We start from the raw sequence: 25,877 nt of genomic DNA on the forward strand, positions 1-25,877 counted from the left end.
ATGGTACAGAATAGAGGACACGGACACAAACCCAAATAAATACAATTTTCTCATACTAGACAAAGGGGCCAAAAATATGCAATGGAGAAAAGATAGCCTCTTCAACAAATGGTGCTGGGAGAATTGGAAATCCATATGCAACAGAATGAAACTAAACCCATATCTCTCACCATGCACGAAACTAAACTCAAAATGGATTAAGGACCTCGGAATCAGACCAGAGACCCTGCAGATTATAGAAGAAAAAGTAGGTCCAAATCTTCATCTTGTTGGTCTAGGACCAGACTTCCTTAACAGGACTCCCATAGCACAAGAAATAAAAGCTAGAATCAACCACTGGGATAGATTCAAACTAAAAAGCTTTCTCTCAGCAAAGGAAACTATCAGCAATGCGAAGAAAGAGCCTACAGAGTGGGAGAATATCTTTGCCAATCATACTTCAGATAGAGCACTAATCTCCAGAATCTATAAAGAACTCAAAAAACTCTACTCCAAGAATTCAAACAGTCCAGTCAACAAATGGGCTAAGGAAATGAATAGACACTTCACAGAAGAAGATCTACAAGCAATCAACAAACATATGGAAAAATGTTCAACATCTCTAGTAATAAGAGAAATGCAAATCAAAACCACCCTAAGGTTCCATCTCACCCCAATTAGAATGGCGATTATCAAGAATACGAGCAACAACAGGTGTTGGCGAGGATGTGGGGAGAAAGGTACACTCATACACTGCTGGTGGGGCTGCAAATTAGTGCAGCCACTATGGAAAGCAGTGTGGAGATTCCTTAGAAAACTTGGAATGGAACCACCATTTGACCCAGCTATCCCACTCCTTGGCCTATACCCAAAGGACTTAAAATCTGCATACTACAGAAATACAGCCACATCAATGTTCATAGCTGCTCAATTCACAATAGCCAGACTGTGGAACCAACCTAGATGCCCTTCAATTGATGAGTGGATAAAGAAACTGTGGTATATATATACTATGGAATATTACTCAGCCATAAAGAATGATAAAATTATGACATTTGCAGGCAAATGGATGAAATTGGAGAATATCATGCTAAGTGAGATAAGCCAATCTCAAAAAGCCAAAGGACGAATGATATCGCTAATAAGTGGAGGTTGACACATAATGGGGGGGAGGGAAGGGTTAGAGTTAGGGTTAGGGAGGGGGGCAAGTATGGAGGAAGGAACTACTGTATAGAGGGTAAAGAGGGGTGGGAGGGGTGGGGGGAAGGGAAAAAATAACAGAATGAATCAAACAACATTGCTCTATGTAAATTTATGATTACACAAATGGTATGCCTTTACGCCATGTACAAACAGAGAAACAACATGTATCCCATTTGTTTACAATAAAAAAAAAAAAAAAATATAAAAAAAAAAAAAAAAAAAAAAAAAAAAAAAAGAATAGAAATACAACATACCAGAAAAATCTGGGACATTATAAAGGCAATTCTAAGAGGAAAGATAGTTATGAATACCTACATTAAAAATTGGAAAGATTCCAAATAAACAAACTAATAATGTGTCTTAAGGTTCTATATAAATTAGAAAAAGTAAGTCTAAACCAGTAAAAGGAAGGAAATAATTAAGATCAGGGCTGAAATTAATGAAACAATTAAAAACCAATAAAAAGGATCAATGTAACAGAATTGGCTCTTCAAAAGAAGAAGCAAATTTGATTAAAAAAATTCACTAAATTAACCAAAAGAGAGAGAAGAGTCAAATTAACAAGAGATGAAAAAGGAAATATCACTACAGATATCACTGAAATTGAGAGGATAATTAGGTGCTATTTTTAAAAAACCTTATATACCAGAAAACGGGAAAAAATGGACAGATTTCTAGATACACACAACCTACTAAAATTGAACCAAGGAATACAGGAAACCTAAACAGACCAATGAGCAGCAATGAGACTGAAACAATAAGTCTTCTTAAAACGAACACCCAGGACCAGATGGATTCTTGGCTGAGTTCTACCAGATCTTTAAAGTAGGACTATTGACAACGTTCTTCAAATTACTCCATGAAATAGAAATGCAGGTGAGGATACTTCCAAAACCCACTGAAACAAATATCACCCTGATACCAAAACTAGATAAGGCAATGTGAAGCAAAGAAAAGTACAGACAAATATCTTTGATGAACATAGATGGAAAATCCATAATAAAATTTTAGGAAACTGTATTCACTAATGCATTAAGAAGGTGATAAATCCTGATTCATTGGTTCCATTTCAGGAATGCAAGACAGTTCAACACATGCAAATCAATATCATTCATCATATCAATATAAAGCACAACAAAAATCATGTGACATCTGAATAGATGCAGAAAAACCTTTGATAAAATGCAGGACACATTTATTTAAAATACTGGAGATTACCCTTTGAACTATCTTGCATCCCTGAAGTTGAATGGATCATGATTTATTACCCTATGTACATATATGATTATACAACCAGTGTGATTCTACATTATATACAACAAAAGAATGAGAAGTTATACTCTATTTATGTATGATATTTCAAAATGCATTCTACTGTCATGTATAACTAATTAGAAAAATTTTTAAAAACCACTGGAGAAACTAGGAATAAAAGAAACTTACCTCAACATCATGAAGGCCATGTATGACAAAACAAAAGCAAACATAATGAATGGGGAAAAAACTGAAAGTATTTCCTCTAAAATAAGGAAAAAGGCATCACTCTCACCATTCTTATTCAATATAGACCTTCAAATTTTAGCTAGATCAATTAGGGAAGAGAAAGAAATAAAAGGAATGTAAATAGAAAAGGAATATCATTGTTTGAAAATGATATCCTATATGTAGAAGATATAAAAGGCCATTAGAAGACTTCTAGAGCTAATAAATGTATTCAGTGAAGTAGCAGAATACAAAATCAAGTTTTTCTATTCTCAGACTCAGAAATACTTAAATAGAAATTTTCAGCTTAAGTACTCCATAGTTTGCATACTTTGCAGACAAGAACATCTGTTCTACATCCTGCTCAGTTCCTGTACCAATTCAGATCAACATGGTGATTCATTTACTAAAGGTTCTTGACTTACTATCTTTATATTTTACCTGAACTGATTAGAGGTTGAATTGGTTTTTTGAAAGTTGTTTATCAATCACATATGAAATCTATAGTATAAAGATAAGGAAATCTTTACTACATTAACTTAATTGAGAATTTGTTTTAGAGACAAATTTAGTTTAAAAAATTTAAAAACCTCTTTCACTCATAAGATTAAAGATATTTCATCAGCTTAAAAATATTAGAAAATATAGAATCATTATTATCAAATATATAATATATGAAATATGTGACCGGTTTTCGTGATTTCTGCCTTATTAGTTTACAACTGCTCATTCATGTAATTATAATACTTAACATTTTTAAAGCATTAACAAATTAATAAATTTTACATTTTTTTACTTTTCATAATTCATTAATATATTTCAATGACTTTAACTTTGAATCATTCTTCTAATTTGGAAACCAAGTACTTTCAAAGCTATTATTTCTGAGATGTTCTGGGAATAATATGCTAGTTTCTTGATCCTAAAGCATAATTCCTCAATAAGAGCAGTGACATCTTGCCAATTATAAAGTTACAGAAGTTGTACTTACTGAAACATCTTTCAGGTTTTTCTCAAAAGAGAAATGATAAGATTCTTTAGAAAAATCAAACTTGTATGTATTCACTGGTCCTGCTTCTGACATCAATGCCTTTTTCAGTTCATCCACATATTTTTCTCTTTCCATTGCCATGTCATCAGCTTCTTGGGAAATCGCCAATTCAGAAACTATGGAAAGTATCAACAAGTTTTAAAAGGAATATTTCTAAATATGAAAAATATGTTTACCTCTAAGTACATATAACAGAAGTTTAAGCAAAAAGTAAAATTAATCCCCATACCACGTATTTCTAGGTCAAATTATACCTTTTAATGTAACTAGTGATTTTTGAAAACTGCATTTAATTTCAAATCTCATCTGAAAATTAGACTACTGGAATATTTTCTCAGTCCTTAGATAAAATATATGCATTGTAAATTACCATGGAAATTCTCATTTTGTGTACCTTCTTCAATCATAGCCAGATAAAATCATTTCCTTTTATGATTAATATGCTCAGTATTTTCCAGTATCTTTCTTCCTTGACTCAAAGATTCAATGATCTATAGTTTGTTTCTCACTCATGTAGGCAAATTAAGTAAAAGTGAAGTTAATTCTTTTCATCTTGTGTGCTAACAATAGAAAAATGTGGATGAAGGGAAGTGATAAGAAAGAATTGGGAAAGGAACTAAAATTCATTGAGTATCTTCCCTGTGAAACATAGCATACTTTAGATCTGGTCTCCAATGCTCTTATCTATGTATCTATATATTTTCTTTATTTATCTCTATATATTCTCCTTATTTCGTTTTCATAATATACTATCCTTACTCTATCTGTCTGATACAGTTTGGGTGTGGTGTGTTCCCCAAGGGTTCATGCATTGGGAATTGGATCCTCAGTGTAGCTATATGAGAGCTTGCTGGGATTTTAAGAGGTGGGACATAGTGGGAGGTCCTAGGTCATTCAGAGTGCTTCCCTTGGAAGGAATTAAAATAATTCTAATGGTATCCTCAGTCAGTTCTTACAAGAGTGAACAGTTCTAAGAGTTAGGTTGAATTACTATCCAGTTGCGGTTTCAAGATACAATCTATTTCTCCTGCATATGCTCAGTTCTGATGCTACCCACCAGTAGGCCAACACCAGAGACCAAACCAATGGGATTGACTGATCATGGACTTTCAGTCTCTCAAACTATGAACTAAATAAGCCTCGTTTCTTCAAGGACAGCCTGCCTCAGATATTTCCCTACAATAATACAAAATAAACTAACACACCCTTCTAATATTTGAATGTTTTAAACATACTTAACGTCTTTTACAAAACGGTTGTCATGTTTGTTTTCTGGAACATTAATCCTGTTTCTCCATCTACTGATACACTTTTGTTTTGCATTTTTTCCTTCCGAGTCTTATAATGTTTAACCATGGATCTCCTTAGCCAGAGTGGCAAGCACTCCAGGCAGAAGTGGTCTTAACTGATAGTGGATGGTTTACCTATCTTGGGTTCCCTAGAGGTTTCACTAGTTATAGATCACACTTCTACGTTAACTTCTTAATAAGAGTTTTACACTTGAGGCAAAGAGTTCAATAAAAGCCCCACATTCCATTTGTTTGGAATGTATGTGTGGTTAGGAGGTTTCCTATGTTGGCTCAGGCTATCACAATGATGAAAGATCTATATGGTTCTTTATTTTTATATGGGTCATGACTGAAAAACATATCATTTTCAATTTGAAAAACAGAAAACTGAGACTCAGATAAAGTAAAGGTCTAGGATTATAAAGTATATAAGTAGTAAAGGCAGAATTCCTATTTATGTCTCTATGGGTTTTTTTTAGTTTTTTTTTTTTTTTTTTTTTTTTGAGAGCAGGTAGAAACATGGGGCATTGGATAAATTATTTCCATCCATGACTTTAGAAAACACATTATTATGAAATATTACAGAATACAAGAAAATCTTGATCAAAGAATCCCTGAAAACAAAACATTTTTTCATAACTTTTGTCTATATACTTTAAAGTGTCTGAAACCCCATGATAGGCAATGAAAAAGATGATTTTGTCATTTACCATACATTTTACATGATCGGTTATTTATAAAAAGCTCTAATAAAATATGATTCTCATGTTTCATATAGCCTTTGAGCAGATAAAAGAATAAAAATGCTTTGTGTTCCTATATGATTTTACAGCTTGTCCCCCAAAAGTTCATGTGTGAAACAATGCAAGAACATTCAGAGGTGTAATAACTGGGTTATGAAAGCCTTAATTCAATCAGTGAATTAACCCCAATAGGGATTAACTGAGTGATAAATGAAGGTGGGTACAGTGTGGCTGGAAGAGGTTGATCACTGGGGGTGTACCTTTGGGGTATATATTTGGTGAGTTGAGCTTATTCTCTCTCTGCTTTCTGATCATCATGTGAGTTACTTCCCTCTGCCAACTCTTCTGCCATGATGTCCTACCTCACCTCCAGCCCTAAGGAATGGAGCTGGCTGTCTAAGGACTGAGATCTTTGCAACCATGAGCTCCCAAATAAACTTTTCTTCCTCTAAAATTGTTCTTGTCAGGTCTTTTAGTCACAGCAGGAAAAAAAAAAAAAAAAAAAAAAAAAAACTGACTAAAACAACACTTCTACATATTTTCTATCTGTGAAGTAGAAACATATAGAAGATGACCATCACTATCAAAACTATTGACCTTTCAAATACCCTACTAGTTCTTCTGATGAAACAAAAATAGGATGATTAATAACTCCTATTTAAGAAATAACTTAATAAATTGTTTGCATTATTTTAAAAAGTTGCTAATACCTAGGGAAAAATTATTTTGCAGAGAAAGAGAAAATAAATTTGTTATCTTTAATAACAAATAATAGCAGTTAATGAAGACCTTGTAGAATAAGGAACATCTATTGATAAAAACTCCACTTAAAAGTACTAAATTTCATTACAATGAAAAGATATTTATCTGAAAATACCTAATAAAATTTATTCATTCAATTTATCCATTCAAAAAGTGCTTAATAAACATGTAATATGTGCCAGGCATTTTTTGGGGCACATGGAAAACAACAATTAAAAATATAATAAATATAAACATAAATGCCAGTCATATGGCGCTCACATGCAATTGCTGACATCTTAGATAATGTTTCAGATAACATCTTAGATATCATCTTAATACCCTTTGTTTCACCTATTATGAATTCTATGATAATTGCAGAATAATTTTTGAGAGAGAAAATTATGAAAGGAAATCATCTATTTACTCTTCCCCTTTAAAAACCATATTTTAAAAAGGTACTAAAAAGAAAAGCTTACTTGACAATGCCTATAATGGTGAATGTGAAAATTTGACTATTTAGAACTTCAAACCTGGCCAAAAAATATGGTCACCAGTTGAATTTTGTGATAATATCATTTGAAAGAAGCACAGCTATAAGCATTCATTACTCCCAGAATTCAGTAATCAGGAATAAAAGCAATGGGAATAATAATATTCATCAAGGATGCAACTGAACCACATCATAATAAGGCATAAAGGTAAGCAGGTCAACATGACTAAAAACAAGGAACTATATTCTCAGACTGTTAGGAGCCATGCAAGCATTGCTTTAATACCATTTTTAGGTAGATGAAGATGTATAGAAAAATTTCTTTCTTTCAGTTGCCTATATATAACTAACCAAAGGCTGTACAAATCCTAAGCTTATGTAGGAGCTTAGATAACACACCACATTATTCCATTAAGAATTCAGATGATTTTACCTCATAAACCTACTTAATTATTTCATATATTTCAAAAATACCTTCTTCCACTAAGTTGTGTCATATTGTTTACCTATATGTCACCAAATATCTTTTTAGGACAATTACAAATGGATGTAATTACTCGATAGTAAAATAATTAATAAATATTGATTAATTCCTCAATAAACTTAAAACTACTCCAGAGATGGTTGATGTACGTTTCTTACTGTAGAGAGCAATTTTTTTAAGAGTCACATAATGGTCATTGATCAAGTCACTTTGTGACTTATCTCTGGCTAAAACCCTCTACAATACTGAAGTGATGAGAGGCCACATGATAATTAGGTTCCACCAAAAAACATTCCTTAGAATGAACACTGGTGGTGGGAGGAAAAAAAATCAATGAATTTAGCATGGGGGAGACAAAAGGGAACTGCACATCCTCTTAATTTCACTTAAATGAAAGGAAAATTATGCAAGTTAAAGGTTGCAGCATTCAAAAATTGAACAACAACAAACAATGAGATAGAGGAAAGAAATGTATTTTCATGTTTCAATTATTTAACTGCTTCAGTGTTCTTAATCATGTTGTCTATCTGTAAAGAACTATATTACTTTTATATAATAAACCTTAATTAAACATAGAAACAATATTACATGCTTACATAGTCCATCCATAAAATTTGAACAAGAAAATAGAAATGAATAATGAAAGGCATAAAATGTGAAATTTCAAACTTTATTGAATATCTTTGAAAATAAAATTAACAGACTGCACTATAAAATTGTTTGAAAACTTGTTCAGTACAGGAAGCCAAAATGTTAACAAACCACCAAAGAATATACTAGTTTAATATCACATTTCTGTCACATTAAATTCCATTAGCTAAAAAACAAATGGTATAAATACTGAATTTACTATCAATGACAACTATAAATATGAAACTGGAGTTTTCATTTAAAAATGTGCTGACTCTAAAGAAAACAGTTAATCTTTTTCTAACCAGTTTTATATATTTAAGAAATTCTTTTATTCTTTCAATCAAAAGAGACCAGCATGTTACATTGCTGAGGTTTGTAGCCATGTTTTACCTCTTCACCCTAAAACAAGAACTGTCATACAATTTCACCACCATAGTTAGCCTGACATATCTTCTTCCACTCCTACACTGCAACAACCAATCAACTACTGATTTCTCTTACACAGAAATGTATGGCTTAAATAGATACCATAATGAATATTACAAATATTACCCTTGATATTTCTTTATTTTACAGTAATCCTTACATTAACACTTTTTATTGTCATAAAAGACAAATAAAAAAGCTGCGAATGTAAATTCAGCTTGACTGAATAAAACAGAATTTTACAATGTATTTTAATTATAAAATGGTTAAATAATTATCAATATTACATGCTTAGTTTGCCCCTAAAATTTGAACAGAAATGATTACTGAAAGGCATAAAACATGAAAGAAATTTTGGAGAAGTATATCATAATTTAGAAGATACAACTAGCATGTAAAGTAATAAAAATAAAGTAAAATATCACAACATAACTCTAAAAATTACTTCAAAACTATAGAAAGTTTTTAAAAATGTTTTAATAAAATACTTTATAAGAGTATTTAAACTTTGCTCCATTAGTAAAACAATTCTAAATGTTTTGACTTTATACCTTCAATGTTCCAACTACAATTTAAGGGTTATCAGCATTGTTAAAAGATTATCAACAAAGATTTAAAAAATTAAAATTATATTTTATAAAATAGTCAAAATCCTATATATGGTTTTCACCCTTGCATTATAAAGTTTTAGGCTATAGTTCTGTTTTGTTCCAAATATAGTACATGCTCATTGGAATTCAAACTACATAAGTGGATGAAGTAGAAAGAAAACTCCGGGACCACAATCCAACACAAACTTTTGATCCAGCAACCTGCTTCCTCTGCCTCCCAATATTTCCCTGGGGTCCCAAGAGGAGATCCATGCTAAAGGTACTAGTCATATTTTATATTAAGAGATTATTTCAGAATTCTGACCAAGTTCAAGTATTAAGACTCACATGGTAATCAGAATTAGTTGGGTAACTGCTAATTTCTTTATTTATAACAATTATGGAAAATAGTATTAAATGTTACAAATCTGCATATAAACTTGAGTACCACTACAAGTAAAAGTAACTAGTTTTATGCATATCTATTGAAGAAACTATAATTTGAAGTGTCACTGAGGACTGAAGAATAGCACATTATTTAAATTTTACATTTTAAAAATTTGTTTTTAATATTACCTGTCCCAGTCCATGCTGACTGACCATCAGTAAGTGTAATAACAAAACCAGATCCTAGTGTTTTCTCCCAAGACACTTGTAGAAAATGAATTATATTGGCTTCAGAGGCAAGACAGATTTTGCTTACTTTTCTCTCCATTTCTGATTACCTGTTATGAAAGATAAAATTAGTATTCTTAAAATAAACTTTATTTATCAAATGGTGATGTTTTTTATGCTAGTCCCTTGGCAACATAAATGCCAAGGAAATAAGTAAAACAAAACAAAAAAATAACATATAATAGAGTCAATCATGAACTCAATAAATCATACTCTTGTTCAATATCAAATCATGGTTTTAACAAATGAGAAATACAGAATACCACAAATGGCAAAAGATTAGCCCAAGTAATGAAGCTAAGTAAAAATTACCATCTCAACAATATGAAAAGTAGATTTCACTTTTCCCTTTCCCAAGAATCAATAGTCTCTTTCTCTTTCTCTACTAAGAAAGAAAGGAAGAAAGAAAGATAGAGAAAGAGTGAGTGGGTCACCAGAACTTGTGTGAAAGACCTGGAAGTAATCTAAACAATTATAATGTAACCATAATTAGTAAGGAGGAAGTCTGTCTGGAGGAATGAAAAAAGAAGGGTAAAAATAAATCATAGGAAAAGAAAATCTCAAAACTAAACAGTTGCCTTCTCTAAGTTGTGACCAGGGTCAGTTACACTGTTCCCTGAGACAAGAACACCTTGTAATAGATACATGCATGGGTAATAGCAAACTATCACGGCCCGAGACCAATAAATTTTCATTCACTCATTTATTTATTCATTCATTCATTTATTTTAGACAGAAATAAACGTACTGTTGAGGCAGGCCCCAAATGACTATAATCAGGTCCCTAGCTGAGGCTTCCAGCAGGCTGTATTGTTTTCAGTGTGTGACTAAGGCCATGAATCAGCTGTTATGGTTAGGGTCAGAAACACTCTGATTCAGTATATGTACTCAGGGTCATGATCATTTGCATGTGAACATGTGTCCACTTAGGTGACCTGTTGGCAGTGTGCCTTCTTTGGCCTGCATATAAAAAGGTCTATGGAAAAGGCTGGGGTGGGGGTGGGAGGTCTAAATGAAACCCACTGGTGCAAAATGGAACTGGCTGTGGGCTAAATCTGAAGCTGGAGGCTGGAGGCTGTTGCCACCTCTGAATAAAGCATGTCTACTAGCCTAACTATATCTTGTATCTTCTTCCACCTGCAGGGATCCCAAATCTGTTTCCTAGGTCTGAGCCCCCCACTCAACAACATGTAATAACAATACAACTTGATGAATTTTATAATTGAACAAATGCATGTAAGGCAGGACCCATATCAAGAAGCAGAATTAATTCTCACATTCTCTCTCCATCTCTACCTCCCCAAAACTTCTTTAATGAAGATTAGAATTTTGAATGTTTTTGTACTTTATGAAATTTAAAATAATTTTACAGCATCTTCTATTTTGTGCCTGGCTTCTTTTGCTTAACATTGTGTTTGAGAGATTCATCCATTTTGTTTTTAAGAGTTGTATATCATTCTCAAGGCTACAGTTTTCCATTATGAATATAGAAAACTTTATTGATCCAATATCCAATAATAGGCATTTGGTAGATTAGTTTGACTATTACAAATAGTACTGCCATAAACATTCTGGCAAATATCTATGCATTACTGTTTGGTATATCCCTATGTTGGAATGCTGGATCAGAGGATATGCCTACATTGAGACAACCAACAATTTTCTAAAAGGGTTTATCAATTTAAAATCAATATATGAAAATTCCGGTTGCTTCAAATCCTTCATTTCAACTATCCTTGTGGACATGTAGTAGTATTACATAGGTTTTAATTCATATTTCCCTAATGAATAATGGATAATGAGCCCTTTTCATATATTTATTAGACATTTAAATATACTAGTTTGTGAAGTATCTATTCAATCTTGCCAATGTTTTTTATTCCATTTTCATTTTCTTACTATTATTAATCTGTTTTTAAAATATTTTTGTTGGATTGTTTTTTTATTTTGAATATTTTGAATGAATTCTTTTATAGATATATGTTTTGTATCTTCCCTCACTCTGAGCTACCATGTTACTCATAATGGTAGTTTATAAGTGAAAAGAAGCTCTTAATTATAATTTAGTACATTTTCATCATTTTTTTTAACCCAAGGCAACTAAGCTATATCCCCAAATCTTTTATTATTGTATTTTGAGACAAGGTCTCACTAAATTGCCCAGTTTAGCACTTCACAAAGCAAGGCTAAATTACTATAAAGAGCATAAGAATTCAAATAAAATCCCAACATGAAAGAAAAAAAATCTAAAATTAAGAGTATAAGACCCCTTCAAATCAATAAATTAGCAATCATCCTAACTTCTATCCAAAGTTTATTTGGAAAACAATTTATTCTTACCAATGAAAAACAAATTGCAAAATAATACTTGTAGACCCCTCAATTAAGCATGTAAAATATTTAAATGTGTATACCTGACATCATAATCAATGAATTTAAAAATATATATTTGAAAGACTTCATTCAAAATTTTTTCCTACAATGAAGTCCTCTTTGCCCAGATGTGCTTATATCGGGATTACCTTATTCACTTGTAAATATTTCCTTTTAGATCAATATTTCAATATTCTTAACATTCAAAAAATTATTCACATGCTCTGTAAGCTTTCAATTACTGTAAAATATGTGTTATTGCTTTTCAATACCAATCACTGAAAATCACATATAGTTAGAGACTCACATAATTTTAATGGGCTCAAAACTCTTAATTGTTTCTAGGAGCTAAGGTTACAAAGAATACTAAAAAAAACATTTTTTGCCTATATAGTATTTATATGCAAACGCACACACACATGCAGATGTGTGTGACACTTACCTGGGTCATTTCTTTTCAAACATGCCTCAAGAACCAGAGCTATTTTAACATTAACTTTGTGAAAGCAAAATACAGCACTTTAAATTATTTTAAAACAGTGATTGGTTTCGTTACTATTTTTTAACCAAATTTGGAACAAGTAACAAATTTCTAATAATAGCAAAATTCATTTAAAATTTAATATTACAGATGCCTGTCAGTCACTCATTCTACCTTCACAGTAATATAAAAGGGTTTTAATTTCCATAATGTTAAAAGACAACTGGAGAACAAATTAGTTTCAAAAATATCTCCAAATTATTCACTTTTCAAATGTTTTTCAATTTTTTGATTTATTCTAGGTACCCACCACAAAATTAAGATTTTTATTTTAAAGAGTCTATTATTTCAGTACACTCACATTTGGAATTTGGATGCTAATTATAAACCAAATTTAACTACTTCACATATTAATCACTCACATGTGACAACTCAACATCCACAGTATTTTTTGCCTCAGTAGTCTCAGAAATTTTTCTTTAAATGAAGTTGTCTTAATTTCCTAAAAGTATATACTATTTGAACCGGTTTTTGTTTTGTTGTTTTTGTTTTTGTTTTTGTTTTAAGCACCAAGGGTGCTTAACCACTGAGACATATCCCAGTCATTTTTATTTATTTTGAGATGGTCTCACAAAGTCGCCTAGGGCCTTGCTAAATTGCTGAGACTGGCTTTGAACTTGCCATCCTCCTTCCTCGCCTCCCCATCCCCTGGGAATACGAATACACACACACACACACACACACACACACACACACACACACACACACACACACACACACACACACACACACACACACACCTTTTAAGATTCAGGAAGAACAAATCAACCATCTCTTTGCTCTCACCAACCCTGTAAATGTCAATAGCTATAATTTTTTGCCCTGAGACTACTTAAAGAAAGGAGGTGGAATCCTCTTCAGAGGGACTGATTGATTAGGGCTATTGAGAAAGCCTGTGTTTTGTTTTCTAAGGGCACTAAAGTTCATGGTAGTATCAGTACCCCTCCCAGTCAAAGCCAAGGATCTAAGACAAGACTGCAGGTGGAAAGTTTGGGTCCCACCCCAATTTGTACATCAGTAGCTTTATTTAGAGCTCAGAACAGTTGAGAATTGAGGAGCTTATCTTTAGTACTTTGTGTCTTTGATACTTGGCCTCTCTCAGAAGAGAAATAAGTTGCTGGCTGGTATGCAACTGATGTGATCTTCATTCTGAACAAATACCATTCACAGTAGCTTCTGAATAAACAAGACACTTTTTAAATTAGTTTACAAAGAATTTTGTATGCCCTTTTGGATGCTGATAAGGAACAGTGCAGAAGCCAACTCTTAGGTCACCTCAAGATAGTTACAACACTATATCATTGATAACACCATTTTGAACTTGAACTTCTTTTATTTTCCATTAGAGTTAGTTATGGCTTCTTTTCAAGCTGCTTGGGCTGCAGGTGTTCAAACTTCTGCAACTCTGCCAAGGACTTGTACTTACAGATCAAAAAGGGATAAATGCATGTTTCTAATGAAGCAATTAACTTAAGTGTCCCTTGTTGAGAAGAGTAGACTGATACCTAAAGTGAGTTCAGAATAAAGATTAGCACACAGCACAAACTGTTAATAGTCTGTAATTAGAATCCTGGTCACATCATTCTGTATGACCTATTTTAAGAGAGAGAGAGAGAGAGAAAATGTAATTGCAAGACCAAAGTATGGTCACAGGATTTTCAAATATCCTATCATATTATAAAATTCAAAGGCAGGAATATATATATATATATATGAATATATGTATATTCCCATATATAAAATTCCTATGTGTGTGTGTGTATATATTCCTATATTAAAAATTCAAAAGGCAGGAATATATATATATGTGTGTATGTGTATGTATGTGTATATATAAATATATATAGGAAAATATATATAGTTGTTAGATAAAAGAAAGGTTGATAAAACAATCACAACACTATTTACTTTTGAAAAGACAACCATCATACAATTATTCAAGAAAACAAAAGGCAAAGAAAAAGACTATTATCTATGCTTTGTTTTTTAAAGTACAAATCATTTTTAACTTTTTTGTCAGAATTCCCACACTGAAGTTTTTTTAACTTAATAATTCATTCCAAGCATTTCCATTATTAATAGCAAGAGTTCACTAAAGAGTTACTAAAGAGTAAATTAAGATTTTAAAAAACCAATTTACTGTATTTCCAACACAATAAACAAAACAATAACACAAAGCAAATTGCTTATTTCCAAAGGAACAAACATATCAAGCAACCCTTGTATAGAAAAAGTACTTTCCTAAGATATTTTCAAATTAAAATTTTCTAAATTTTAAAGATAAACACTTTACAGTATTATTAAATACCATCTAATCATGTCAGGAATGATTTCATTCTAATTTCAAAATGAAAGTAAGGTAACCAACCACTTGTCCAGGTTTGCCTGGAATTTGCCCTGTTTTATAACTGAAAGCTCCATGTTCTAGAAAATCAAATCAGCTGATCACCCCCAGGGAGTAAAATACAGTTAACAACTGTTAACACAATCTTGTTCAAAAACTTGAACTATACAGCTGACACTCAAGAAAGACATTACTTTCATGCTTCAAGAATATAACATTAGAACTATAAATCTAAAAAATAAGGCATCTTTGCCATCAGTCTATTCTCAATTACCTCTTATGACTGTGGAATGCCAAAGGCTCCCATTACAAATACATTATTGATCACCTCCTCTGCCTATGTCTTACTAACACCATTAATAATCTTTAGTTTCAGCAATTTCTTCCTCTGCATTTTTTTCTTTTCTTTTACTCTAGAAATGTGAAAAAGCAATAAAATGACCTAATGTTTGAATGAATTTCCTCCACTGAATTGAAGATCTGGATGAAGGATGTCCTTAAAATTGGACTTAAAGTTCCAAGACTATGACTTCCTTCATATTCATCAAAAGGCTGCTCTCAATTACAAATAACTCAAGAAAAAATGAGTACACTTCTCATTTTATAAATTTTCTAGACTATCACAGGAACATTTCAGTTTCATATAAGAATGACACTTAATAGAACAAAACAGGATCATGAAATACAGAATTAACTAAGCAACAGCCTTTTTTCAATGAGAACTTTGTAATTATTTCTTAAGCCTCAAAAGTTTTTTATTTGTTTTTTCTTTGCGGTGCTGGGGATTGAACCCAGGGCCTTGTGCTTACGAGGCAAGCACTCTACCAACTGAGCTATCTCCCCAGCCCTCAAAAGTTTTTATACCTCTCTAATGTTTTAATTTCAGAAGAAAGCAAGCATCATGAAATACCATCAGCTAAGCACATATAGTTTTTCTCCTACTCGAAAAATGTGTTACTGAGAACTGAAATGTAACTAAAAGTGCTTGTATGGAAAAGGAACAAGACTTGCACTGTACGTTTTCCTCCCACTCACAGACCCACCATTTATTTACAATTGTACCATTTATCTGCCTACTTATAAATGAAAACAAGAGCCTGAATGACAAGACTGGGGTTCAAGACAAATGGGAGTTAATCTTGGGATGGGGCTGATCCTATAACATAGTCTCAATTGTCAACACTATATAATTCAATATACAAATATACTTGGAATCATGAAATTGCCAATGTTTAAAAAATTTTAACATAAAAACTGCAGTTTCATATTGTTCAAATAATAGTTAAGAGTTTTAAACAGGATATGCGTATTTATCCTACTTGGATGAGTAATTACATATTTATTTCCCAGATTGCAATTTGTAAGCCATTTTCAACCATATACCCCTGAACATATTTCAGACAACTAGTAGAAGAATCAAGATATAAGCAAAAGATTATATTTTGAGTTCCCTGGAGTGATGCATTCTTAAACTGAAAAACTTTGTACCTAAACTTCAAACCAAGCCCTTTTCTCTTTAGCAAAGTGCAAGTTCTAATACTTCCATGTAGATCAGATATAAACCCATAAGCATGCATTGTATGAGGGATGGAGTGAGGCAGTCTGGAAAACTATTAAGTGATCTTATAATACTGGTATCTACTACAAAATAGACTGTCAGCAAGGGAAAGTATTGACCCTTTGCTGGTCTGCCATTCTAATTACGAAAGAAATTGTGACAAATCCCTAATTTTTTTATGCAGAAGTCACCTGGCTTAATACATTTTGGTTTACTGTTTTAAAAAACACTGTTGTGTACAGTATAATAAATTTGGTCTTTGCCCTGGTTCCTGACATAGAATTCTAAAACCCTTGGAATTTCCTGAAGGATAGAAATGACTTTTTATTCTTCCTGAATTCTTTTGAACCACACCTGAGTTTATGCTATTAGGTGACTTAAGACTTGGTCCCCTGAAAAGCCTCAGATAGGGAGTTGGTCACCAGGAAGACAAAATGATTAGAGACCTGCAACTTTCAGTCCTCCTCTACCCCTCAGCCCATTCCCACTCCCAACTCTGGTATTGGATGTTGAGTTCTATGAACTCTTGAACAAGGAGATATGAAGAGTTGCCAGATTGATAAATATATCTGGATGTTGGGAGGGTACAGTACCTAGGGGGCATGGAAAGCTCTTTGCTCTTATACCTATGACCTTCCATCTGGCACTCCTCCACTGTACCCTTTATACTAATCCAATAAAGATATACATGCATAGTGTGAGTTTGTGTGTGTGTGTGTGTGTGTGCGCGTGCGCACACACGTTTTCTTGGGGTTTGTAAGCCATTCAGCAAATTATCAGACCTGTAGAGGAGGTTCATGGGACTTACAGACAGCTGGTCAGAAATACAGGTGTCCTAGGACTTGTAATTGGCATCTGAAGCGAGGGCAGTCTTGAGTCTAATTCTATTAACCTGTGGGACCTGATACCAATACTAGAGAGAAGACATCAGTACTGAATTGTTGGACATTCACTTGGTACTGAAGAATCACAGAACTGGTTGTTTGTGCTAGAAAATACCTCAGAGTGATGACAATTTTACTCCAAATTTTAAAGACATCAATTTGAAACCTCTACTGGGTCTGAAATTCTTTGTCCTAAAGCCCTTAGAACAGGGTATCTTTACCTGACAAATCTAATGCTTTTCATTGTCACTGGCTAAAAGACCAAGTTGTTTCTCACAAATTGACTCTTTTTTCACTTTTTTTGTTATTTTTAGTTATACACAACAGAATGTATTTTGACATATCACACATACATGGAACATAACGTCCCATTCTTGTGGTTGTACATGATGTGGAGTTCCACCAGTCGTGTATTCATACATGAACATAGGAAAGTTATGTCCAATTCATTCTACTGTCTTTCCCATTCCCATCTACCCGCCCTTCCCCCCATTCTCCACCAGACCCACCCCAAACCAGTGAACCTCCACCCCTCACCCCTACTGTGAGTCAGCACCCACATATCAGAGGGAACATTCTGCCTTTAGATTTTGGGGGATTGGCTTAGTTCACTTGGCATGATATTCTCCAGTGCCAACCATTTACTGGCAAATGCCATAATTTCATTTTGCTTTATGGCTGAGTAATATTCCATTGGATATATGTACCACATTTTCTTTATTCATTCATCTATTGAAGGGCAACCAGATTGGTTCCATAGCTTAGCTATTGTGAGTTGAGTGGCTATAAACATCAATGTGGCCACATCACTATAGTATGCTGATTTTAAGTCCTTTGGGTATAAACTGAGGAGTGGTATAGCTGGGTCAAATGGTAGTTCCATTCCAAGTTTTGTGAGCAACCTCCATACTGCTTTCCAGAGAGGTTGCACCAATTTGCAGTCCCACCAGCCATGTATGAGTGTACCTTTTTCCCAACATCTTTACCAACATTTATTGTTACTTGTATTCTTGATAATTGCCATTCTGACTGGAGTGAGATGAAATCTCAGTGTTGTTTCAATTTGTATTTCTCTAATTGCTAGTGACTTTTGACAATGCAACTAATCAGGCATAAATACTTACTTAAATCCTGCCAGATGCAAGGTACTATGCCAGGTATTAAGAATATTATAAAATAATATTGTACACGAATAAAAAAGGTATATCTTCTGATATCAAAACATTTTTTGCTCTCATAATGACAGTCAATCATATTACAACACTCTGGTGAGAGACAAAACAGGGTAATAAAAGGTGACAGGAGAAACCAGATGAGTCATACCTGGACTGAAAACTCATAGAAAGGTTTCGGGAGAAAGGGAGTCTAAGACTTAAAGGATGATTAGGAAGGGTTCTAAATCCATCATTGCTATTGCCTTCTGCTTATGCTATTCCACATCCTGAAATATCCACCACCGGTCCACAGCTGTCAAAATCTACTCATCTTTTCAAGGCTTGAAACAGTTTTAGATCTGCCAACAAGGTGTCACTCATCTTATTCCTTCAAGAAACTGGGGAGGGAGGTGATCTGGAGTTGTATAATATGGAGTGGATATAAGGATAATTATACTCAGAAAGTCTCTGCCAGTTTTCTCTTAAACAGCAAGGGTTGAAGTATGCATACTGAATCACTCAGCAGGAAGCAAAGAGTATGTAGGTAGTACTCTTTGAAATGGAACGTTGATAACTTCGGAATTCCAATACCAATTTCTTGGACTCCCTTGCTTTGTGGTCTCCACAGCATTTGAATGAACAGTTGGACCTCAAAAATGAATACCCCAAAGTATGGCACTTTAGCATGCTATGTCATTTGAACTGAAGGATAGTGGAAGAACCTCAGAAGTCAATTTTCTTTCTATCCTTCTCCTTCCCTTCTTTCTTTGCTTTCCTTTCTCCCCAAAGGCAGGCCACAGAAAGTAGAAGTCATAGAAACTAGAACCACTATCCCTCCCCCCAAAATCAGTCATAAAAACCTAGAAATATTACTCTAAGCTTCCTCTACCTTTCCATGTAAGAGCTGGCCAAACAGAAATTCTCTAACTGATCCTGCCCCATACCTCAGAAGAAGAAGGGTTAAACTAGAAATCAAGAAGAATCTAGGCAGACAGACCTTTCTAAGTTCTCCCTTCTCAGTCTATTAGCTCAGATAATAACCTTTAGTCCAAACATGTATCGACATATATTGCTTTTCAAAGTATACAGTCCAATAGTTTCTATACTAATAGAAAGAATTAATGGAATCCCTAACAAAACATCCTTACCATCGATGTGTTCATTATGAGGTCAAAATGAGAAAACATAAATATAGCCAGATTGAGAAGGGCTGGAAGTGCATGCAAATCTAGCCTACCCAAAATACTCCATAGAAGTTCAACTCTGGATGGATTCTATATAAATCTCATAGTTGATCTCAATTCCTGGCTCTCAGCCTTCTCTGTAAATTTTCTCACGTTACTATCAAGGTAATAGAACTATTGCTACCTTTTTTCTTTCAATGTTCTCCATCTTGCTTGACCTGTGAACAAATTAAAACAATGTATAACACAGATCTCAGCCTTGAGTTGATGTAGAATCTAGAATTTCCCATGTTGAGACTTCAAATATTACAGGCATAGTTCTTTACATAAGATTATTATAATGTATTCCCATATATCTGTTTTATTTTATTCTAACAATGGAATTTTCAAAGTATACAGCCTAATAGTTCTCATAGTAATGGAAAGAATTAATGGAATCCCAAACAAAAATATTTTTTGAATTTTTATATGGCTCAAGAAACTATAGGAACTCCTAACAATGTTTTTTTCAAAACTGAAGAGGTGAAGAATTACTAAAGTAATTACTGATTTACGGCCAAAAAAAGTTAATAAATTCAAGTATTTTCCTCCCTTTCTCTGGCTTTTCTTTCCTGTAATAACTCTCGAAACAAAACTTAATGTACTTTGCAACATAAATAGAAAAATCTCATAACATTAGTTTAAATGTGTTCTTGATAAAACTCATAAAATTCTCTCTAGACCACTACCTATGAAATACTGATGCAAAAAAAATTCAATATGAATTTAATAACAACGGCTGAGGTAGGAGGATAGCAACTGGAAAGTCAGCCTCAGCAATTTAGCAAGGCCCTAAGAACTTAGCAAGACCCTGTCTCAAAATAAAAATATAAAAAGGGTTGGAGATGTGGCTTAATGGTTAAGGGCCCCTAGATTTAATTCCTGGTGTGTGTGAGTATGTATATGTGTATATATGTGTACATGTGTGTGTGTGCATAAAATTGGTTGTACTGAACTTTTTCTTAACATCCAAATGCATGAAAAATTAACATAACAAAACATTCAATGAGCCACTTTATGTATATCCTTAATCACAGCATATAATACAGTAATCATAGCATGTAATACTCAAAAAGTTAAAAAAGCAGTAAGAATATTGATATTTTCCATATTTTCCATCTTGTAGCATATAATTAGAATCATGCAATCTTATACATTTGATACGACCAATACAAATTAAATACATATTACCTAATCCCTGGCACATAACCAAAAAATGGTCCTAACTCAAATAGCTAAATTCATTTAATTTATGCATTTAATCTGTACTAATATTTTTCCTTTTCACTGCCTTAAAAAAACACAGAATCCCAATTGGTTAAATCAATAATGTTAGCTATCACTAAGTACTGGTCACACAATGCCATCAGTGCCATGGTCCATGTCCACAGCATGTTAGTTTGAAAGTGCTCATTCACTCCATTTTTGCAGAGAATTTGCTAATTTTGCTATCCAATGCAGACTCTTTTTTCACTGTAGCAACAAACTTTTGAATGACTCCCACCTCTGCCATTCTCAGCCCACAGGTCTTGAACAGACTGACTCTGGTTCCAGGGGTAGAACAGAGACCTAAACTAAACCAACATTCTATCCTATTAAATAAAGGATCAGTGATAATTCAGACAGGCACATGATTCAAGTTATGAACTAAAACCAATGAAGCTCAATTTCAAGGCTTCTATTTACATTACAAAGGACATAGATATTTCCCTATTTATTTGATGTTATGATGCTGTGAGTCTAGAGCTTTTAAGAACAAAATCAACATATTAGAAAACAGAATTGAGAGGTAGACAATAGCTCAGACCTGATTTTTGGTTCACCAGAACACAGACCTTACCATGAATGTTTTAATTATGAGGCCAAGGAATTCCAATTTGCTTAAGCTTCCTTGTGTCACCAGATTTAGGGAAAAGACAGTTATCAATGTAAATCCTCACTACTATTCATTATGTGAACTTCAGGAAATGACATAATTCTACCTCAATTATCTCAAGTACCTACAAAAAAATTATTAAGTAAAATACATATCAGTGGTATAAGCTGTACACTTTGGGAAACATTATATTAAGTTCATATTTAACAAGTGAAAAGTTTTTCATTTTCAGCTTAATATACTTACAATCTTATCAAATCAAAAACACCTGAGATTCTGAAAACACATTTTTATTATCACTACAGAATGAATAACTGGTTCAAGGAGACCAGAGAGAATATTTTGCATATGGCCCATAAATATCTATTCAAACACAGATACAAGTCTTGCTTACATAGAAAAAAGGGTGTTCCAAATTTTTAAAAGTCACCAATTAATAAGTCTAATATATGCACCTTAAAATTCAGCAACTTATCTCAGAATACTGGCAAATTCTCTCTGAAGGAAGGAGCTAGTAAATTTACATTTTAAAACTACTTTTTCTGTTTTTGACCAATAAAACTGAGGAAAGGTTTCCTTTTATAAACTATAAGCAAATTTGTTTTTTCATGTTTATAGAAACAAATGTAGATTCTGACATTATATGATCTCAATTTTATTTTTCTTCCTTTTCTTAATTTCTTATTTTTTTTTTTTCTTGCGGTACAGGGGACTGAACCCAGGGTACTCTATAATTGAGCTACATCTCTAACCCTTTTTTCTTTTTAAACTTACCTCTACATTGTAAAGGCTATTTATGCTAAGCCCACATCATTCTTAATGGAGAAAAACTGAAAGCATTCCCTTTAAAAACTGGAACAAGACAGGGATGCCCTCTTTCACCACTTCTATTCAACCTTGTCCTTGAAATACTAGCCAGAGCAATTAGACAGACTAAGGAAATTAAAGGGATACAAATAGGAAAAGAGGAAGTCAAGCTGTCACTATTTCCTGATGACATGATTCTATACTTAGAGGATCCAAAAAACTCCTCCAGAAAAGTTCTCATAAGTGAATTCAGCAAAATAGCAGGATATAAAATCAACACGCATAAATCTGAAGCATTTTTATACATAAGCGATGAAACATCTGAAAGGGAAATGAGGAAAACAACTCCGTTCGCAAGAGCCTCAAAAAAAAAAAATAAATAAAATACTTGGGAATCAATCTAACCAAAGAGGTGAAATATCACTACAATGAAACTACAACACTAAAGAAATTGAAGATCTCAGAAGATGGAAAGATCGCCCATGTTCTTGGTTAGGCAGAATTAATATTATCAAAATGGCCATACTTCCAAAGGCACTATACAGATTTAATGCAATTCCAATTAAAATTCCTATGACATTTCTCATAGAAACAGAAAAAGCAACCATGAAATTCATCTGGAAGAATAAAAGATCCAGTATAGCCAAAGCAATCCTGAGTAGGAAGAGTAATGCAGGACGTATCACAATACCAGACCTTAAACTCTACTATAGAGCAATAGTAACAAAAATGGCATGGTATTGGCACCAAAATAGACAGGTAGACCAATGGTACAGGATAACCTTTTTTTTGAACCTAGGGCCTCACACATACTAGACAAAGTGCTATGCCACTGAGCTGCATTTCCACCACCCCCACACCTTTTTGTATTTTAAGATAGGGTTTCACTAAGTTACAAAAGTTGGCTTCTGTAGTCCTCCTGACTCAGCCTCTGGACATGCTGAGATTGTAGGTATGTGCTACTATGCCCAGTTTCGAGTTATTTTTCATTCATTCTTCACAATACAAATGTAATATCATAATGTGGCTAAATGATTAAATTACTATGTAAACGCCATCAGAAAAGAAGCAATGAGAGCAAAAGTCCTGAAACCCAAATTGTATGATCTTCCAGGGCTATTTTAGGACTGTCATTCAAAGAATGTTAAGTTTAACCTTCTTCTAGACACCTGCAAAAGAGATGTACAATTGCTGGTGTGATTTCAGTGACTTGATATGAAAGCTACAAATGTTTAATTTGCATCCAATTGTTTTTTATTAAGTTACACTGATTTTCAAATGGGAATTAACAGTGTTCATCTGTGATATTCAATCAAACATATCAACTTTACTTACTCTTTTTTCCACAGGCTTTCTTCTAAGATATAGTTGTCAGATAATGAGAACCAAGACAGATTTCCTCACCACATCTAAACGTCAGAAATTTGTTTCTCTCTTGCTATTTGCAAAGTTCTCAGCGCACAAACTTTTGGTTCTCAAAAGCAATATCTAAGTCATAACTTGAGCCAATTTCCCTACAAGAACAATGTTAAAAAATGAGAAACTGTTTCCTAAACACAATGTCAAAGCAAGATTTCTTAATTTATAGGTGAGAATCACAGCAAAACTAATTTACAGTTACAAATAACAACTGTGCTGTCATTTTTAAAAACCACTTAAAATAACCCATATATGGAACTATATTAAACTATATAGTAAAAGCATCTACCAATAAATTGCCAAAGAAACATCACTGACTTTTAAAAATGTTTTTAGTTGTACATGGACACAATACCTTTATTTTATTTATTTATTTTTATGTGGTGCTAAGGATTGAACCCAGTGCCTCACACGTGCCAGGCAAGTGCTTCACCACTGAGCTACAACACAGTCCATCATCATAAACTTTTAAACTTCAACTTTTTAAGTGTACTCAAATATAATCCTATTTTCTCTGAGCAGCTGTTCATTTGAACATGTTCTTTACTTATTGATAAACTCTCTTCAAGGCTAGGGCCACAACTTTAACAGAAACTTCCAAATTCTGTGGTAAATATTGACACATCTCAGTATGTCAACGTTTATACTGTCAAGACTTTGATAAGTTTCTTCAACATTGCTTGTACCTACTTCTTAGCAATTACTCATTTCTATTTCAATTGATGTCTTTCCTTATCCAATAATTTTTTTGTTCACTGCTCAGATAAAACCACAGATAAGCTAATAGCATCCTCTTAGACAAGGCAGAATGCTATTTCAATATTTTGGTCACTTCTGTTGGGTTAGAAAAGTTCTGTAAGAGGCACACAAATTCAGGATACAACAGTGTATTCAGGATACAACAGTTTTTGATTACTTAATCCCAAGTCTAATCATCACTTCAATCCTATTATTAAGGTATTGAGCTGAAGCCAGCTCAAGATTCATAGAATTAAACTATCTCCTATTTTGTTAGTCTGGGTAAAGATAGATATAATACATAGGTGAAGGAGTCCTGGTGGGTTGGTTATTTTAAATTAAAGGAACTTAGGAAACAGCAAATGATGTAAGAGGTTTTCCTTTGATATCTACTTGTCTGCTTAGAGTCTGGAAGAAGAAAACAATTACCTCTAGTTCTTTCTACAAGTTTCCATTAACTAAACTCACATCACAGGAAGAGAGACTGCAGTCTGTCAACACACCTGTACCGACTTTTTCCACACCATTGTTTTCTAGTTGGGCCCTAAAAAGGTTCACTAACAAATCACTGTGTCCTACAGGTCAGAGACTTGGTCTGAGGCCATCATATGTACTCCAAACCCAACCAGTCCACCTAAAAAATCATTTACTGTTCTGACTTTCCATACTCTCCCTCTTACCTATATAAAAAAAAGGGTATGTAAGTTTCTGAATCATCTGAGGCCGTAGAATAATCAAACTGATGTGATCTCCCCTGACTATGAATTTTTCCCTTTTGCATTTTAATAAATTTGAATGCCTCTTCTCCTTTTAAATCTTTGTTAGTTTATACCAGCAAACTTTCAGAGGGCAAAGGAGAAATTTCCCTTTGTCCTTCTGCTGGTTTATAGGCTGCAGTAATGATAATGATATTCAGAGGGGACAGTTTGAATTCAGTACAAAGAATTGCTGCAAAGTCTGGTTCATTATCTAAGATTAAAGAGTGTTTCAAATGTGAAATGTATTTACCTAATTTTTGTGCTAAGTGTCAGAAATCATATTAACATACTAATCATCCTTGAGAGCAACTGTCTGAATCAACCTTAAGATCAAATGTCCATATCACTAGGATAAAATCTTTGGAAAGTCTCATAAGCACCTTCAGATTTCTCAATGATATAGAAGCAAGTCT

General features: G+C 33.3%; 1 protein-coding gene across 3 annotated transcripts in view; it reads right to left on the bottom strand.

Annotated features, from left to right (window-relative positions):
• XRCC4 (X-ray repair cross complementing 4) overlaps positions 1 to 25,877 on the bottom strand; it is a 275,312-nt gene that overhangs the window by 243,526 nt on the left and 5,909 nt on the right. For 2 of the 3 annotated variants that reach the window (XM_079145568.1, XM_079145570.1), the window contains exons 2-3: positions 9,691 to 9,839; positions 3,656 to 3,831 (exon numbers count right to left, since the gene is read on the bottom strand). In XM_079145568.1, the coding sequence (XP_079001694.1) occupies positions 3,656 to 3,831; positions 9,691 to 9,829 (315 nt within the window). In that variant the 5' untranslated portion in view covers positions 9,830 to 9,839. Of the gene's footprint in view, positions 1 to 3,655; positions 3,832 to 9,690; positions 9,840 to 23,884; positions 24,064 to 25,877 lie in introns of all 3 variants that reach the window. The other variant, XM_079145569.1, reaches the window with a different exon arrangement.

This window comes from Sciurus vulgaris, assembly GCF_902686455.1.
Source record: "Sciurus vulgaris genome assembly, chromosome: 6".
Taxonomy (NCBI): Eukaryota; Metazoa; Chordata; class Mammalia; order Rodentia; family Sciuridae; genus Sciurus; species Sciurus vulgaris.